General features: G+C 42.8%; 1 protein-coding gene across 6 annotated transcripts in view; it reads right to left on the bottom strand.

Annotated features, from left to right (window-relative positions):
• Eif4enif1 (eukaryotic translation initiation factor 4E nuclear import factor 1) overlaps positions 1 to 14,519 on the bottom strand; it is a 61,156-nt gene extending 46,637 nt beyond the window's left edge. For 2 of the 6 annotated variants that reach the window (XM_087198337.1, XM_004843487.4), the window contains exons 1-2: positions 14,117 to 14,500; positions 13,340 to 13,462 (exon numbers count right to left, since the gene is read on the bottom strand). In XM_087198337.1, coding sequence (XP_087054463.1) covers positions 13,340 to 13,435 — 96 coding nt within the window. In that variant the 5' untranslated portion in view covers positions 13,436 to 13,462; positions 14,117 to 14,500. Of the gene's footprint in view, positions 1 to 13,339; positions 13,463 to 14,116 lie in introns of all 6 variants that reach the window. The other 4 variants (XM_021257226.2, XM_087198336.1, XM_004843489.4 and 1 more) reach the window with 4 other exon arrangements.
• Between the last annotated feature and the right edge of the window lie 5,259 nt (positions 14,520 to 19,778).

Genomic DNA, 19,778 nt, shown 5'->3' on the forward strand with positions numbered 1-19,778 from the left:
CCCTGAGTTTGACTCTTGGTACTGAAAAAAAAAAGACATGACGGTACAGAAATCCTAAGGTTTAAAAATTTTCCCATTAGAGGGTCTGGGGTTGTAGTTCAGTGGTAAAGCACTTACCTAGCATGCCTGAGACTCTGTACTGGATCCCCAGAATAGCCAAAATAAAAAGTGGAGGTGGGGGTGGAAAACAAAAAGATTCCAGTAGAAACAGGAAGGAACTTGTAATATAAAAAATACACGTAGTGGGCCGGGGATTTAGCTCAGTGGTTCCGGCGCCTGCCTTGCAAGCGCAAGGTCCCGAGTTCAATCCCCGGTACAAAAAAAAAAAAAAAAAAAAAAATACATAGTACTACAGGGGGGAAAAATACTGTAAAGCAACTTTCTATTACTAGAAGTGACTCAAAGATTATTATAAACTCCCTTGCCCCTCAGTTAAAATATTAAACTAATAACCATATATAGGGGCTGGGGATTTAGCTCAGTGGTGCTGCCGCCTGCCTCAAAAGCAAAAGGTCCTCAGTTGGATCCCCGTACCAAAAAACCCTAATATATTATTAAGCCAAGGATAACACACTTTACACTTAAATGTATATATTCTCAATATACAAAAGTTTCTAAGTAATGGGGTTTTGTTTGAAAACTTTTAATTCTAAGCAATACAGAGCCCAAGTAGTGGTGTTTTCTTTTTTTTTTTTTTCCAGTACTGGGGATCGAACTCAGGTCCTTGAGCTTGTGAGGCAGGCACAGTGCCACTGCACTAAATCCCTGGCCCAATGGTATTTTCTATTACTATTGTTTGCCAAAACTGATGATTTTTTTTTTTAAGATAAGAATTCAATCTTTAATTTTTGTCATAAAAAAATCTCAAGCATTCACAAAGGTAGAGAGAAGAGTACAATGAACTCAACACCCAGCTTCAACAATTAACTTATTTTAGCAAATTGAAACAATAATAGACACTTATTATCTCACACAGTTTCTGTGAGACAGCATTTTCAGAAGTAGCTGAGCCAGGTGGTTCTAGCCCATCTCAGGAAGCTGTAGTCACATTGTTAGCCTGGACTGCACTCATCTGAAGCCCTAACTGATTAAGGGCATGAGTGCTACCTGCCCTAAGTACTCTGAATAAGATAAAAGGGGCAGAAAGGCCCCTGTTAAAGGTCTCTTATTGCTTTTGCTACCCAAAACTGATGATTTTATCTATTTCAAAGCTAACAGGGAAAGATTAATAATTTAACTCATCCACAAAAATCTAGGAGGACCAAAGTTTGGACCAAACAGCCTTACAAAAAAGGAAATGAGGAGCCTAAAAAGAGATTACAGCTAAACAAGGTAATCAGTTTAAAAATAAGAAAATGTGAATGAAGGATGAACTTTAGTTACTAACAATGCACCAGCACTGGCTCATTAACTGTAACAAACACAGCCAGGCCTGGTGTCACATGCCTGTATGGCAGCATTCTGGGAGGGTGAGGCAGGATTGCAAGTTTGAACCAGACTGGGAAATAGGACTTAGTGAGACATTGTCTCAAAAAGAAATTAATACATATTTTTTTTTAATTGGGGGGAGACCACCAAAAAATACGTACACACTTGAGCAGCTCACTGTACTAATAAATGCTTGGAAGCTAATGGCCACCACTTTGAGCACCTCTTTTAATTCTACAGGCCAAAGGTAACTTATAAGCCAGCTGTGGTGGCATATGCCTGTAACACCAGCACTTAGGAGGCCGAGGCAGGAAGATTGCCACAAGTTTGAGGCCAGCCTAGGCTACACAATGAGTTCCAGGCCAGCCTGGACTACATATCGAGACCCTGTCTAAAAAAAGCAAAACAAAACAAACAACAACAACAACAAAAAGGTGTGGTGCCACATCTGCCTGGCAAACACAAAGTCTTGAGTTCAATCCCCCGTATCAAGGACATGAGTTGAGTTCGATCCAGGTACCAAAACAAACAAATCAATCCCTGGCACCAAAAAAAAAAAAACCCAAAGGTAACTTGTATTAATTTCGTGATGTTTCAATAAATTTAGTATCAAAATATTTATACAAGTTTTTCTTTTCCTGATATATACACTTTTTCAGTGGACTCTATTATATATATATATATAAACATATATATATACACACACTAATCTACTAATGTAAAAATAGGGAAAACTCAGGTATATACAGGAACCTTTGACACAGAAAAATTAATTTAAAATGTGTCAAAGGGCTGAGGACATGATGTGTGGTACAATATTCGTCTCGCATGTGTGGGGGCCTGGGTTCAATCCCTAGCACTGTAAAAAACAACAGTTTTGGGGCCGGGGATTTAGCTCAGTGGTTTCGGCGCCTGCCTTGCAAGTGCAAGGTCCCGAGTTCGATCCCCAGTACCAAAAAAAAAAAAAGAACAGTTTTGGGGTCTTGGCAAGGAGATAGAGGAATTAGAACTCTCAAGCTCTGCTGATGGGAATGTAAAATGATATAGGGGCTGTAGATAACAATGGGAGTCCCTTGAAACGTTAAACAGCTACCATATGATTCTGCAATTTCACTCCTTAGTATATACCAAAAGAACTGAAAATATATATCCACCCAAAACCCTATACATGAGTGCTCATATAGCAGTAGTATGCACAGTAGCCAAAAAGTAGAAACAACCCACTGATGAATAAAGAAAATGTGGTATAACCACACAGTGGAATATTTAGTAATAAAAAGCCAGGCTTCTGGCCAGGGATTTAGCTCAGTAGTGCCGTTGCCTGCCTCACAAGCACAAGGTCCTGAGTTTGATTCCCAGTACACCCCTCTGAAAAAAAACCCAGGGCTGGTGATGTAGCTCAATGCAAAGGGCCCAGGCTCAACATCTGGTACTGCCAAAAAAAAAAAAAAAAAAAAGTTGTTTAGCTGAGTTATGTGGCACACATTTATAGTACTACCTACTTAGGAGGCTGAGGCAGGGCACATTTGCTAGCCTAGGTGTTCAAGACCAGCCTGGGTAACATAGGGAGGGGTCCCAACATCCTCACTTCCAAAGAATTCAAAATTCACCAACTACTCTCTTTTGTGAGAGACATAAAAGAGTCTCTCAGACTGCTTAAAAATGTTCATTCATTTACTTTTTCCTGTTGATTTCAGATCCTTAGAATATACTATGTGTGAATAATTGCTCAACCAACTGGCAAGTCTGTAAGAGCAGGACGGATAGCAGAAAGTCAGTTGCACACTGCCATTAACCATCCCAACTGCACCTTTTGTGCCAGTGTCAAACTCTGACCAAGTACAATGGCAACACAACTCACCAGTCTGTGCAGAATAAAGAGCCATTTTCAGCACTAATAGGGTGAAAATTGAGTAAAAGAAAAATACTCTTGTGTTGTAAGCATAAATACCTAGGTAAAATCTTATGTATATATGCATGTATGTACGTATTTAGAGACAGGGTCTCACTATGTAGTTCAGGCTGGCCTTAAACTCAGTACGTAGCCCAGGATGGCCTTAACTCATGGTGATCCTCCTGCCTCACCTCCCAAGTGCTCGGGTTACAGGCATGCACCACCACTCCCAGTTGTATTTACTATTCTTGAGAGGTTCTTTAAACCAGTTCCATGGCCTCAAGAAATATATAAAGACCCTCCCTCTCCCCAAGACCATATATACAAGATTATACATTTGTGCAATTTCTGTAGTGAGCATTCGCACTTTCAAAACAACTCCCAACTCCGATGGGTTCCGAGGTTAAGAATTAATGTTCTGGGGGACTGGGAATTTAGCTCAGTGGCACCTCGCCTGCCTCATAAGCACAAGGTACTGAGTTCAATCCCTGGTACTGCAAAAAAATAAAATAAAAAAATAAAGAATTAATGTTTTGGCATGGTGGGGGGTGGCAACTCAGTGGCAGAGTGGGGGGGGAAGGAGAGAGAAAAGGGGGGGAGGGAGGGGGAGAGGGGGAGAGGGGGGGAGAGGGGGGAAAGAGGGGGGAAGAGGGGGAGAGAGGGGAGAGAGGGGGGGAGAGGGGGAGAGAGGGGGAGGGGGGGGGGGGAGGGGGGGGAGGGGGGGAGGGGGGAGGGGGGAGGGGGGAGGAGGGGAGAGATATGCAGGCTTGCTTGCTTTAAATTGAGCATGATTCTCAAAATGTGGCCTAAGGTCCACCTGAACATTTGGGAGAGGGTGCCTCCATACTGAGTTTAGAGAGCTAAATGTGTTACATTCCAGCAATAGCTAAGTTGTATAAAATGGTATCCCAGCCCAAGAGAATCCTCTCCTAAATGGGAAAGAGAGAAACCATAAGTGATGCATAGTTCACTCTTTTCTTAACTGTCTGTACAACACTTCCTGTGTGCCAGGCTCGGGGACTAGCCTTGGTAGAATACTCCTGCCTTTGTCACCACAGCTCTTCCAGTCTCTCAGGAGAAGTGTTCTTGAACTTGCCATCTCAACAGCCCTCAACATCAATTATGGAAAGGAATCTCTCTGGGATATTTTCAAAGAAAACTTTAAACTGTGGCTAAAGGCAAAATATTTAGAAAGTGCCCATTCAAACTGGGAGTGATCCCGCACCATGAGTATTTCAGGAAAAAATGTGAGACTGCCCATTTTTAAAGAGCCCAAAAGAATTTATTGAGGGCAAATTCACTAAAATTATCATCTGGACAATAAAAGAATACCTGAGGCCTCACTTTTTACACAAGTTACTGAAACCTGACCAGGCTGCTAATGAGTTGCTAATCACTGAAGAGCCACACACCCAGGAAAGGATGAACACATTTTCTGAGTTGCAGCAGTCTTCGTTCAAGAAAATTTGTCAAGCTTCTCAAAACAATTTATTGGGAATTACTAACATGGACAGCCAGTTTTGGTGATCAGTATGGAAGTAGAGAGCAAGTCAATCTGAATATAAGGCCAAACAAACAATGGCTAAAAATCTGATCCAATTTCTTTCTGCAGGAGTCCCATGCAAAATCAGCTATGCATTTTGATGATACTGACATCATAGAATTTCACACAAATGACATTTATAGAAGGGGACAGTAGGGAACTCTTTTGTGAGCTGAATTCATTCTACAAGAGTAAAAAGCTCAGTATTTTACAATTAAGGTAGGTGGTTTTTGAAAAAACGAAACAAAAAAACTTGCTGGGGGTGTGGTGGTACACACCTATAATACCAACATTCTGGAAGGCTAAACAGGAGGAATCCAAATTCAAACCCAGCTTGGTCAATTTAGTGGGTCAGTGACACCCTGTCTCAAAAATTTTTTAAAAGGGGGGGGGGGTAGGGATTTAGTTCATTGGTTCCAGCGCCTGCCTCGAAAGAGGAAGGTCCCAAGTTCGATCCCTGGTACCAAAAAATAAATAAATAAACAAATAAATAAAGCAACCAGAATTTCTTAAAAAAATTTTTTTTTGTTTTTTGGTACCAGGGATTGAACTCAGGTCTTTGTGCTTGCGAGGCAGACGGCAGAACCACAGCTAAATCCCCAGCCCGAAAAAAAAAATTGTTTTTAAGGGGTTAGGGATATAGTTCAGTGTGGAAGCCCTGGGTTCAAGCCCCAGTACAATGAAATGAAGAAAGAAGGAAAAGAAAAAAGAAAAGCCAGCTAGCGCCGGGGATTTAGCTCAGTGGTGCTGCCACCTGCCTCGCAAGCACAAGGTCCCAAGTTCAATCACTGGTACCAAAAAAAAAAAAAAAGCAAGCAAGCTAGCTAGATAGCTCGAGCTGGGTGCACTGGTGCATGCCTGTAATCACAGCACTCAGGAGGTTGAAGCAGGAGGACTGCTGTGAGTTCAAAGCTAGCCTGGGCTACAAAGGGAGACCTTGTCTCAAAAAAAAAAAAAAAAAACAGCCTGGGCTACGTGGTGCACACCTGTAATCCCAGCCCTTGGGAGGTTGAGGCAGGCAGATCAACTGTGAGTTGGAGGCCAGCCTGGGTTACATAGGTGAAGGCCAGCCTGAACTACCCACCAAAACCCTGTCTCCAAAAAAAGAAAAAAAAAAATCCCCCAAACTTATTTTACTCCTAATGGTCAAAGAACTCCAGAAGTAATATAGACTCTTTCTAAAGAAGGCAACTGTTCTGAAAGAAGCTTTTAGGTCGAGATCCCTCTTTGACCTCTCCTGGTATCTACCCTCCAAATACCATTATTGGGCCTGGCCTTTTAGGGTCCTGGATGGTTGGTAAAGGGTCCAATACTTCAACCTACAGAGTCACATAACTGTTCTCAGAAGATCAGAAAGCTTTTTGTTTTCTGAGATACAATCATTTTGATAAGTAGTTCAGGCTGGCCTTGAACTTCCAGCGATCATGCCTCAGCCTTCTGAGTGCTGGGATTACAGGTTCGCACTACCATGGGCTTAGAAAGCTTTAAAAATAGATCACAAACCAGGTATAGTGGTACACGCTTGTAATTCTGGCTACTTGGGAGGATTTTAAGTTTGAGGCCAGGCTGGGCTACCCTGTCTCAAAATATATTTTTTAAAAAAGGGGTTAAGGGCCGGGGATTTAGCTCAGTGGTTTCGCTGCCTGCTACGCAAGCGTAAAGACCCAAGTTCGATCCCCGGTACCGAAAAAATAAAAAATAAAAAAGGGGTTAAGAATGTAGCTCAGTAGTATAGCACTTTGCCTAGCATAGCTAAGTGGTACGAGGAGGAGGAGGATCACAATGAGGCAACAGCATTGGTAATTAGTAGCAGAGGCAGTGTTGAACTAAATATGGGGTGGGGGTGGAATATATTCCATCATCCTCCATTCATGAAGCTAGTTGCTAAAAAGGTCCCATTTAGAATAGTTTTTTTTGGGGGGGGGGGTTTTGAGACAGGCTCCCACTGTAGTGCTGGTTGGCCTTGAACTCAGCAATCCTCCAGCCTCAGACTCCCAAGTACTGAGATTACAAGTGTGTACCACCACACTTGGCTTAGAATAGTTCTTATAGGAGGTCAGAATTCAAATCCGATCCTGCAGCACTGACAAACAGGCCTTAGCACCTGGCTTTACCCAAGCATCTAACAGTTACTGATTTGATGGGAAGACTGTCAGCTATTGAATAACTTTATATGAAACTAAGAAAATAGAGATGGAAAACCAAGAACGCCTGGGTTTTTGGTTTTGTTTTTTGTTCATGTTTTTTCTGTCGATCTGGCCTTGCAAGAAAAATAAACCTCGGCCTTTAAATTTGATATGGCTAGGCATGGTGGTACATGGCTATAACTCCAGCACTCTGGGAAGGTGAGGCAGGAGGGTTGCAAATTTAAGGCCAGCCTGGGCAACCTGGTGAGACCCTGTAAATAAGCAGGTAAATACTAGAAACTTAAACTATGAATATATTTTTAGGGCTTTGTGGTTCCATATGAAAATGGAGATGAATACCTGTGACACTTAAAAAATAAGCATCTTGATCTGAAGGAGGTAGTCTTTTAGTACCTCTTCCCACCTTTAATCAAAAGCAGTTTTTACCAGTTGTGTGTGCCAGGTCTTCTAAGCATTTGACATGGAGTTTTCTTATTTTTTCCCCATGAAAATCCTACAGGATAGGTGCTATTCATCCTCCATTTTTCAGAGGAAAAAAATGAAATTTTGAGAAGTATGTGGTAAGGGGGATCTGAATCCAGAAGTGGGGCCTCCATAGCTCCTTAATCTCTCCTCTCCAATTCTTCTCTTTAGAGGAGAGTGGAAGGTGTACCACCCCTTCTTACAGCTCTGTCATTTAGTGCCAGGCTTGCCCCTGTTCAGCTGGACCAGTGGGAATCCTGCGCCAAACTGTCACTTCCTTTGGCAGGGTGCCCCTATATGCCTCCTCTTATAGCTCCCTTTCCTGAATTAACGATTCCTCTCAGATTTTTATTTTAAAGGATCCAATTGTGAAATGACTGGCTTCTTGTCCACCTAAAAAATCCCACCATGATGCACAAGTAAGACAAGGCACTCATGGAGGCAAGGGCCCTGAATCCCAACTTTTCAAGATGAGTTACAATTGGAACAGGTAGGAAAGAGCAGTTAGAAAAGAGCAGCATGCCAGGAGTGGTCGTGTATAACCATAATCCCAGCATCCAGAGGTAAAAGAAAGAGAATTGTGAGTTTGAGGCCAGCCTGGGCTACACAGTGAGACCCTGCTTCCAAAACAAAACAAAACAAAAACCCCAAAATCAGTATCTACGGTCTTGCCAGCCAGCCTAAGAACTTTCAATTCGCTAGGTTTTCTGGAGAGCTGATACATTAAGATTGCATAATGGTTTTACATAGCATAATTTTGCCTTCCCAAAATAAATACACATCCTTATTTTTGTACTAGCTTAAGAAGTTTGTAGCTAAGTCTGTCCCTGAAATACCACCTGTTAGAAGTTACTATCAGTTTATGGAAGATATAAAGTCTGCAAATCAGATCTTTGTATGGGACAAACTGACCACATGATTTCTGATTTCTACGTAGGATTTAAATTTAACTTTTCTCTTCACGAATAGAATTTAACTGATTCTCTCCATGGAGGCTATGATAATTACTCATATCAATCTACTCGGTTTATCTAGTTTAATGATTTTAAAGCACAGACATAAATATGGATATACCACTTACCATCATCAGTTGGCCCACCAGCTACACATTAAAGTTTTCTCCTTTAAAGATTTGCATTTGATGAGGGTCAAAGAAACCAAAAAAAAAAAAAAAAAAAAAAAACCATCTTGCATACACTGAGGACTAAAATGGTATCAATACCATAACTAGTCACTGTAACAAGAGCCTCATGAAATTAAACTCAGATAATCCAACACCTGCTTTTTAGCTAGTAGACTTAACATACATGTTCAATGCTGGCCAGTATCACAGTGAATGTTGTAAGTGTCCTCTGCTTTTATTCCCTGTCCAACTGGCAGGTGATGTCACTTAATGAGTTGGCGGCACAATACAGGAGCAAAGGAGGAACAACACAGAGTACAGTGGTACCTTGGTTCAGGAACTTAATTTGTTTTGCAATTTTGGGGAAGACAGGCATGTTTGTGTGGGGAAGAGGGCTGCAGTTTTTCACCCAATATGGAGTTTGTGAACAGAAGCAAAATTTTGTCAAATGCTTTTGAGAACCAAATTGTTTGTGAACAGAAGAGAAGTGTATACTGTGATCTAAGATCTGTCTGTTCACTGAAATAAGTGTGGATCTGAACCAGACAGTCTAAATTATTTCTATTCTGCTGTTCAAGCAGAAGATGGCATCATTAATAGAACAGGTAAACAAGAACCGCTGAAGGTAAGAAAAAGTTGAATAAGTCCCCTCAAGTTTTCCACTGATAAGCACAACTACTTCTGGTTTCCTAAATCAATAGTTTGGAAAAGTCAAACTAGAGTCAGAATCCCCTGAAGGGCTTGTTAAATGCACATAGCTGGGCTCTAACCCCTAGAGTTTCTGATTCAATACCTCTGAGAAGAGACTTGCGACTTGTATTTCTAACAAGGTTCCAGATGATACTAATGTTAGTTCAGAGGCCATATTTTGAGAACTCCTATCTAAACCACTTCTCATCCACGATGTTCAGGTGAGACCCTACTCTATAGCTTCCAAAAGTCCTTTAACACAACCCAGTCATTTTAAAAATGCATACTACTATGCCGGGCATTGTGGCACAGGCCTGTAATCCCAGCACTCAGGAAGCTGAGGCAGGAGGATTGCCATGAATCTGAGGTCAGCCTGGACTATATAATGAGACCCTGTCTCAAAAAAACAAAAAACAAACAAAAATGCATACTACAAAATATAGCTAGGAACCTGGCCTAGCAAAACAGACCTGAATGAGTTTATAAATTAATGGTTCAGGAGCCTCAAGATAACAGGTGCATAGGATAAACCTTTTTAACCATCCCAGTTAATTGTCACTGGGGCATAGGGGTAGGGGTGAATTCTAACCTGAGCTCCTGAGATATTCCTGGAAGCAAAACAGACACCACCTGAACCCTGTGGAGTAACTATATATGTGAGTTGTCTGACACCAACACCATTTATCAAGTTCTCCAAAGAAGAATGAAGGCTTGCTCCTCAAACTATGGTCAGTGGGAGCTGCTTAAAAAGCTAAATCCTTGCAGGCTGGGGATGTAGCTCTGTAGCGCTGTGCCTACCTGGCAAGTTCAAGGTCCAGAGTTCGATCCCTGGTACCTCAAAAAAAAAACACAAAAAACAAAAAAAAAAACGAAGCTAATTCCTGTGCCAGGTGTGATGGTGCACACATGCAATCCCAGCACTCAGGAGGCTGAGGTAGGAGGAAGATCACTGCAAATCCAATACCAGCCTGGGTTACATAGTCAGCTCCACCCCTGACCTACCTAGCACTTAGAATCCTTATTTCATCAAGGCCTGTTGGTCTATAATATGATCCTAAGGCACATTAACGTGTGAGAAGCAAACTGGACTAAAGGACATCCTAACACAAAGATGGTAACCCTAGAAGGCACCTGATGAGCATACACCTGTATGCTTCCACCTCGGGATGGGGGCACAAAAAAACCAAACCAAGCAACAAAACTTTAAATTCTGAACAATGGGCTTTTAATGTTATCCCAAAGAGCAATGAAACACTAAGACAGGTAAAAAGTTAAGCAGCCCCTCATCTGGCCTGTGTTTTTCTAACCTTGTAGGTGAACGTCCCACATTTACAAATTTCCAGATCGCCTACAAAAAAACCCCAAGAAGAAACACACTATGAGAAGTTTCCCTCTACTGCTTCTAGACCTTCTTGCCTGTGAACTTGAAGTGGCAGAAACATTACTAAATTATTTACTCCAATAATTTGACCTCAGTATATAGATGAACAAGTAGGAAGCCTCAAGTATTATCCTAGTTATAGAACAGAACATTCACTACATTGCTCAAAACACAGGATCATTTTAAGCTCTCTTCAAATGGGAGACATGTTTGGTTGTCTTCAAATTCCATATAAAATTACTAGAGTATTTGCTGGGCATGGTGGCAAAGGGCTGTAACTCCAGAACTTGAGAAGCTGAGGCAGGATGACAGAGAGGTGAAGGGCCACCTAGACTACACAGCAAGTTTAAGACTGGCCTGGACTACATAGTGAGACCCTGCCTAAAAAAAAACAAAATTACTGGAGTGTTGAAAACATAAAAGCACTACCACATTACTGCCTAAACATTATCCTAGAATTACCATGAGCTAAATCCTCTTGAATGGATTAGAAAGTAAACCTATTTCCAACTAAATTTGGTTGAGAAGACCGTAAAATCCAGTCATTAACTTTAAAAAACCCTGCTTTTCTTAACCAGTTTTTTTTTTTTTCTTTTTTTGAGTCAGGGTCTCCCTATGCAGTTCAGGCTGGCCTCAAATTCATGGTAATCCTCTTGCCTCAGCCTCCTGAGTACTGACATCTTAGGTGTGCACAACCACGCCCAGCCTCTTAACCAGTTTTTAAAGGCACATTTATTTATGACACAATTCTGAAGTTGGAATATCTAAATGGACCATGATGAGCTGCTGCTTCCCCACCTCCTTCGGTACCGGGGATCAAACTCAGGACCTTACACTTGAGAGGCAGGCACAGCACCACAGAGCTAAATCCCTGGCCCATGCTGAGCTTCTCAATCTTTACTGTGAACGTTTAGAGAGAACAGTATTTCCCTAAAAATGACTGAAGCATAAAGATGGAAATATACAAGATGAAATGTGGTCAGTGTGAAAATGACCCAAAAGCCTCTGCTGGAACTCTCCAAGTAGACTACCAGTAAGAATTTTAATTTAAAGAGTGCTAGGTTTGAAATCATATAAGCTTGTAAGCAGTTCAAACCAGTTTCCCTTCATTTGATAAGCCTGTCACCATTCGCAACTCACCTATCAACATTTTAGGAAATGAAATTAATTTGTGGGAAAAAAAAATTGTGAATCACTATTCAAGCACTCTAGGGTTTGAGACCATCAGTATTTGCAAAGACTAAATCTGAATGCAGAACTGAAAAGCTTTCCAACAACTCACATTCTATCAGACCAAAACGAATTGTGTACACTAAGACAGCAGTTAACCAAGAACTTTTTTATACCTGAAAACTCCCTCCACATCTCCTTCCCAGGTTTGCTTTTTTTTTTAATGCTGAAAACATATCTGACACCAAAGTGTCAAAATTTGACACTTTACTAAGCACGTAAGAGAAGTAGCACAATCATGCAAACAAGACCTGGGTTTAGTAAGTATCCTGGAAAGCAAGCCATATTAGTATTTATGATTGGGGGGCCCTCTATTAGTCACTTTTCTATGGATAGGACAAAATGCCCAACACAATTTAAAAGAGGAGTTTATTTTGCTCATGTTTCCAGTGGGTTCAGTCTATGGTTAGCATGCTTCAAGGCAGAACCTGCAGGGCAGAAGGGCATGGAAGAGGAAAACTGCTCACCCCATGACATCAATGAGGCAGAGAGAGAACGGAGGAGCAGGGGACAAAAACATACTCTTCCGGGTAACAGTGACCCACCTTCTGTGGCCTCTCCTCCCAACAGCACAATCAGCTATGACTCAATGACATTCCAAACACATGAGATGTTTGGAGGACATTTTTTATCTAAACCATAACAGGTTCATACTAGGGAAATACAGATGTGGGCCCAACTAAAATATGACCATTCTCATCAACAGTCCTAATTGCTCTGTACCTTAAGCACATTTTATGTATTCTAGCTCAGAACATTTCAGGAATCTAAAAATTAATTTACAGCTGTCAAGCTCTTCAGAAACACTTATTAGCCAAGAAGAAACTGATTTAGTATCTTTAATATAAGATCTTGCAGTGATTCCTGAGATACCCTGTCCAGTTCCAGCTGATATCTAGACAAGCAGTGTAAAATTACAAGTTCTTGGGTAAGAGAAACATGATTGAAGCTTTATTTTTGTGGGTCCACATTCAATTTGTAACAGGAAGAAAAAAAACAATTACAATCCATTCACCTTTCACCATTCCTACAGTGAATTTGTCTCTCAAGGAAACATCAAGAGAGAGGACACTTCATTTAGTGAGGCATGCCATAGCTGTAATCCTCATCCTACATCATGTAAGTCAGTAACAGGTCAATTACATAGCTGTGTCAGAACTTGGGTATCAATGTATTCACAAATTCATACCTGGTCTGCGACAATACTCTCTCTCTTCACCTAAAAGCCACATGAAGCAAACTCCAATTCAAACTCGGTATTCACCCTTCCAGAAAAATGTACTCTTCCAGTACATTTCGAAGCAATTTTTGCTGAATTTAGCTATAATTCTGTCCACATAGCAAGCAAGACTACTTTAGATAATACCAACAAAATACCTACACAATGTTACTAAACTCCCCATCTACAAAGAAACACTATTTCATTAGTAACAAAGCCTACTTTTGTATAGCGATGGGGGGACTTGGAGGCCGGCAGCTTCTTCAAGTCAAGGAAAGCATCTCCATTTTCTGTTTCACCCACACTTCTCCTATCCATGGTTCCTTGGTCTAAAACTTTTTACACCTGGAAGATAAATCAGTGGGAAACTGTCACCGAGAACAGTAAGTTTTCAAAAGTCTAACTAGCTGCTTTTTTTTTTTTTTTTAAAGGAAGCTTTATGTCTTAAAATAGTTTTTAAAAGAAAATCAATCCAAAGATGATGGTATAAGCCAAAATCAATTTGGATGTAGAATCACAGGGACCATGTTATTTTTTCCTAGTATTCTAAATATCAACAGAGCAAGGAAGGTAGAGTGGAAGGTGCTCAACCTAGAGTACAACCTTTAACCAGCTTTAATACAAAGAGAAACATCAACATTAGTCGCTGTCAACCATGAGGACAGCTCAGAAGTGGGGAAGTTTCCCGGAGTGGGGCCAGGTAGGAGACCGGTTGGGGCGGGGGATCCGGGAAGTCGGGCTTTGTAAAGTGCCTGTCACTTGCCAATGGACGGCGCCAGCTGCCCCTGGTTATCTGAGAGTCAGGGGCTGAGACGGAGCCCGAGCACCCCTATTCCAGCCGGCCGGCACCTGTGGCCGTGCCAGGGGCGCCCGTGGCAGGGAAACAGACAAGTGCAGGTTTCAGCTCTGAAACTCAGCTTTCCCAGGCCAACCCCCGGGCCCCGCGCGCTGGCCCTGGCCGAGTGGCCTCTTCGGAGGAAGGGCGGGGACAGTACTCACTGAAGGAGGCGGGCCAGAGGGAACCGGGAGGCCAAATCCCAGGCCCGGGCACTTCGAGCTGGAGCTGGAGCTGGAGCTGGAGCTGGAGCTGGAGCTGGCGTAGGCCCGCCGCCATCTAGCGCGGCCCGGGCCCAGCCAGTCTGCCTGCTGCCCGACGGCCACCCCGCGGGCTTCTAGCCCCTGCCCGCCTACCGCGCGCGCCCCAGCACTCGCGCACGCGACCCCAGGAGCCCTAAGCACGGACTCCCAGACCCTACTCCCAGACCCTTACTCGATGCCTCCGCCGCACGGCGGCCCTTCGCCTCGGTCGCCGCTCCCCTCCCTGCCGCCCGCTCCGGTTCCAGCGTTGCTCCCTGCGGCCTTCGCTCTTCCCCCTATCCCCCACCTGCTCGGGCTGTCTCTCTTCAGCCTCCGTAACTGAAGCCCGGCCCCTCGCTCCTCCTCTCCCGCCCCCTTCTTGTTAATAATTCCCTCCACGCACCCGGGCCCCAGCGCCCCCTTCGCCGCTGCGCGCCCGGATGTGAGGTGGCTGCAGCGGTGCCGGGCAGAAAAGAGGAACATTACGGCGCACTCAAGGGGCTTTGGCCCCTGCGCTGGCCCAGCGGAGGGGAGGAAGCGGCCGGAAGGAGACGAGAGTGGCGGCAGGGAGGAAGCCGCGGCTGGGGTGGCGGAAGTTCGCGCCCTTGCGCTCAGGCGGTCGCTGTGGACAGCCCTGGGGAGGGCACCGCGTTCCCACGCGTGCTGAGGCGGTGGGACGAAGGGTGGTAGGGGCCCGAGACACGCGCCAGTATATTAGGTGGGCCAGAGTATGCAGCGTGGCCTTTAGTGGGGTGGCCGCTGGAGCTTCAACATTGGGAACCTGAGTTACTGGAACTCGACTGTATTTTTTTTATCTTTTTTTTTTTTACTAGTGACATGCTCTTGAGTTCACTCTTAAAATGGCCTATAAATGTGAGGATTGGGCCGGGGATGTAGCTCAGCGACGGCGCGCCTGCCTGGCACGCACAAGGTCCTGAGTTCGATTCCCCCGTACCGGAAAAAAAAAATGTGGATTAGGCAGTAGTTCGAGTTGCATTAATAAGTAACCTCTTGGGCCCATGATTTAGCTCAGTGATTCCGCCGCCCGCCTGGCAAACGCAAGGTCCCAAGTTCGATCCCCAATTACCCCCCCCAAGTAACCTCGTTACAGTTATTTTAGATACAGATAAAGATGACTGACAAATTCATTGAAATTGTTTTTCTCACCTATGATCTCATTTTTCCTAAATCAGCCCGCACAAGAGAGGGAAGCACAAATGTAGTTGGGGAAAATGAGCAAATGTCAGGCTCTAAGACTAAGTTGACCAAGACTCTTAAATCTTAGTGGGGCACAGAAGTGTAAGTACAGTATGTGAGCAGTGCAAAGAACTGCTGTTGTGGGCAGGAGGTCTAGCCTACAGTTATATCTCGAGCCACCGTTTCTGCCCAGTGGCACTGCCCAGAGTTATTGTTGAATGATACACGGGCGTGGTGAGAAACAATACTGTTCCGTGAAAGAGCAGCGAAGCCTACTTTTCTTTCAAAGGGTCTTTCTTTCTGAAATATCACTTCACTTGGAAAACGAGGGGGCTGAATAGTGAATGATCACTAAGATCCCTTCCTGTGAGCCTCGACAACAGAGAAAACAATTACAATGTTTTTCTTTTGTCTGTATAACTAAATAAAAGCTGTTTCTTACAAACTGTCTTTTCTGTAGACAGGCAGAGAAACGTTTGCAATTCCTGCTAGAATCTGCATCCCCCTACAGGCTGTGGAGAGTTAAGAGATTTATCCTTAGCCTTATTTTTTCATTTGAAAAACTGGGAAGATGATAACCCACTTACAGGGGAGTTGACAAGATTAAATAGAACAAGGTGGGTAAAAAGCCACATAACAAACTCTATAAAGCTTTTAAATCTTTTCTTGAAAAAAAAAATTAAAACTTTTTCAAGAAAGCAGGGGAAATCTTTTTTTAAGCCCATACAGAGACACATTGTAGGTGATCAAGCAATGATTGGTTTTTATTTTTAAAACCAAGATTCCTGGGTTAAGGATGTAACTTGGTGATAGAGCACTTGCCTAGCAGTGGTGAGGCCCTGGGTTTGATCCCTGCACCAAAAAAGCCAAGCTTCCAGGGTTGGGGATTTAGCTCAGTGGTGCCGCCGCCTGTCCCCAAAGCGCAAGGTCCCAAGTTCGATACCTGGTACCCCCCACCAAAAAAAAAAACAAAAACCAAGCTTCTCCAAGTGGGGAGAAATAAGACCAATCCCTTGGCTACTGTATTTCCCTGAAATAAGACCTAACCAGAAAATACGGCCTAGCATGGTTTTGTTAGGATGCTCGTAATACAAGCCATACCACCAAATAAACCCCAATTAAGATCGTCAGACAAATTTAATACATTGGATGCAACACACGATGGATGTATAGAATATATAAATATTTTTGACATTAACACTTAAAGAATACAAATTATAAGTACTTGTAAGTATTCAAGCAAGTGCCTTTGGATGAGAGGTAGACACCTGTGTAAACAGATGAACTTATTGCTGAATGACCAGCCGGAGTACACACAATGCATGAATAACATGTACACTTGATAGAATGATCAGATGTGGTTGTATCTGATAGGAATTGTCATAGTTCAATACGTTGTGTGTTGTAACAGACATACTTAATGCACTCGTGTGTGAAATAAACATTTCCTGAATTTTGGTGCCTGCAATTTGGACCATCATTCTTTTTTTTTTTTTTTTTTTCAGTACTGGGGATCAAACTCAGGACTGCAGTCGAGGCACCACTGAAGGACCATCATTCTTAACTGTCATCATTTTTTTCTTAGGGCTTTTTTTTTTTTTTGTACTAGGGATCGAACTTGGGACCTTGACACTTGCTGACACTTGCAAGGCAGGCAGCAGAACCACTGAGCTAAATCCCCAGCACTGTCATTTTTTGTTGTCACTCCTCTTAAGTCTTCAATTAACACTTGATTTAGTGGAAACTTTGTGAAGCCTTGCCTGCAAGAGGGCGTGACGTAGGTGAAGAATTCATGGAATAAAATTACAGACAGCTGTGTTGTTGATGCACTATGAGCTGGACAAGAAGTGCACGTTTAAAGACAGCTTATTGCCAGACATGAGATATTGGGGCCAATGGTTCCACAGGAAATGGAGTCACAAGAAATTGAGGCTGGAATTTGAGGTTTGGAAAGTTAATAATATTCCAGAAGTAGATATCTGTATTTCAATAAATGTAGATTTTTGTACATGAATAAATGTAGATTGTTGTACATAAAAAAAGACATCCCCTGAAAATAAGACCTATTGTGTCTTTTGAAGCAAAACAATATAAGACCTGGTCTTATTTTCATGGAAATACGGTATTATGGAATGCAGAAGACCCCACCTCCATGCACCTCCATGCTGCAGATCCAGGACCTTGTGTGTGTTATACAAGTGCTCTACCACTGAGTTATATCCCCAAACAGAAAGGGTGTTCTCGAAGCTATTAACTACTTACTTTGCCCCTTAAGTGTGAAACCTGAGTCAGGCACTTCACTCTATCAGTTTCCTCATCTGTCAAAGGGATAGCAGAATCTACTTTACAGGCTTGTGGGAGGAGTTTGTTAATATAAAAATTCTTGGGGTTGCCAGTCGTGGTAGTGCACGCCTATAGTCCCAGCACTCAAGAGGCTGAGGCAGGAGAATCACTGTGAGTTTGAGGCCAGCCTAGGGTACATAGTTCAAGGCCAGCCTGAACTGCATAGTGAGACTGAAAAACAAAACAAAAAACTCTTGGAGTTGGGGATGTAGCTTAGTGATAGAACATGGGCTTATCATTTGCTTGGCTCTGGGTTCAATCCCCAGCATCACAAAAAACTGATCTAGTTATTTCTTGTGCGACAAAATACCCTAAAACTCAGAGGCTTAAACCTGTATTTATTTTGCTTCCACATTTGTAAACTGGGCTGGTACCAGCTGAGACAGCTGGTCTCTCTTTGCTGCACTCAGCATCAGCTGGAACAGATTAAAGGCTGCAGACTGGGATCACCTAAAATCTCACTGACTTGTTTGGTAGTTGAAGATGGCTGTCAGCTTTGGCTGGAACACTTACATGTGGCTTTCCAATGTGGCCTGAACTTCAAATTCCAAGAGCAAGTGTCCAAAGAGAGAAGACTTCCAGATAGTTGCTACATTGCCCCCCACCCCCACTCAATGTTCGCTTATAATGGAACACATGCTAGGCAAGAACTCTGCCAGTGAGCTACACTCCTAGGCTTGCATTGCTAGTCTTGAAGTCACTCAGGGTTAGCATTGCAATTTGCCACTTTCTGTTCCTTAGGAGTCACTAAGGCTGGCCTGTATTCAAGAGAGTCAGGTGACTCGTTCATATGAGAGGAATGTCATAGTGATGGCAAACCTTTTAGAACTTTCAATAATAACAAACAGCCAACTGTGCACGTGTGCCATAGGTTTGGCACCAGTGCTCTAGTCTATTCTGGTTAGGACCTACTCTTTCACCAAACTAGTGATGGCAAACCTTTTAGAGCTTTCACTGATACAGCCCGCTGTGGCACATGTGCCATAGGTTTGCTGCCACTCGACTAAGTCCTTTTTTTTTGGTACCAGGGATCGAACTCGGGTCTTTCCACTTGCGAGGCAGGCGGCGGAACCACTGAGCTAAATCCCCGGCCCACTAGGTCCTTCTTTAATGTCTTATGTAGAATCTCTGCTTCAATTCACTTCTCAGTTTGTCCTGGTAAAAGAAGATAATTATTCCCTAAGAGTCAAAGTAATACTTTATGAAGGGAACCCATAAACTTTTTGTACCGGTGCCACTCAAAAACTAGAGGCTTGCTAATCCTTGTTTCATTATAGCTTTGACATGTTCTCTGTGGCAAGAATAATTTGAAATTACCATCTCTTGTGACAATTTTCAAATATCAATATGGGAAATCCCTTTGAGAGTAAAAGATAAGTTATTTATTCTAGTTCTTTATGAAATATTTGTATGAACTTGGTTTAGGACCAGACTATTTGCTCAAACTTTGGCATAAGGGCACAGTTTCAATCAGTGGAGGAAATTGACAACAATAGAGAAGAAAATGAAAATATAAGAAACCTAGGTATTACGAGAGTGCCTGTGAGGTTTTACTGCGAGGCCATAATCTTTAGAAGCTTCATTTCAAAAGGATGAGATTGCACCTGTCTAAATAGGCTTGTTCTTACTCAGTTTTTCTTGCTCCAAGGATAATTCCTAAACCAAGCCTAGTGGCACAAGCCTGTAATCCCAGCACTCTGGGAAAGTAAAGCAGGCCTGCAAGTTCAAGTTTAGCTTGGCGATTTAGTGACTTAGCAAGACCCTGTCCTAAAAAAATGAAAGATGGGCTGGGGATGTAGCTCAGTTCAAAGGCCCTGGGTTCAATCCCCTCTACATATGTGTGTTTGTATGTGTGTTTGTGTGTCTGTAGATAATCCCTAGTTTCAAGAAGCCAGGCATTTCACTGTAGAATCCTATGTTCAGGTTATGCCTGAGAAAGAAATTATTAAGGGGACTTCCCAAAGATAATTATTTGCAGACCTTAGACTATGCTGGGACTTTACATGTTCTTGTTTTGTTTTGCAGCAGCGAGGATCAAAACCAG

The sequence above is a fragment of the Heterocephalus glaber genome, unplaced genomic scaffold, assembly GCF_053883595.1.
Source record: "Heterocephalus glaber isolate CG9 unplaced genomic scaffold, H.glaber_assembly_v1.0 deba00001687, whole genome shotgun sequence".
Classification (NCBI taxonomy): Eukaryota; Metazoa; Chordata; class Mammalia; order Rodentia; family Bathyergidae; genus Heterocephalus; species Heterocephalus glaber.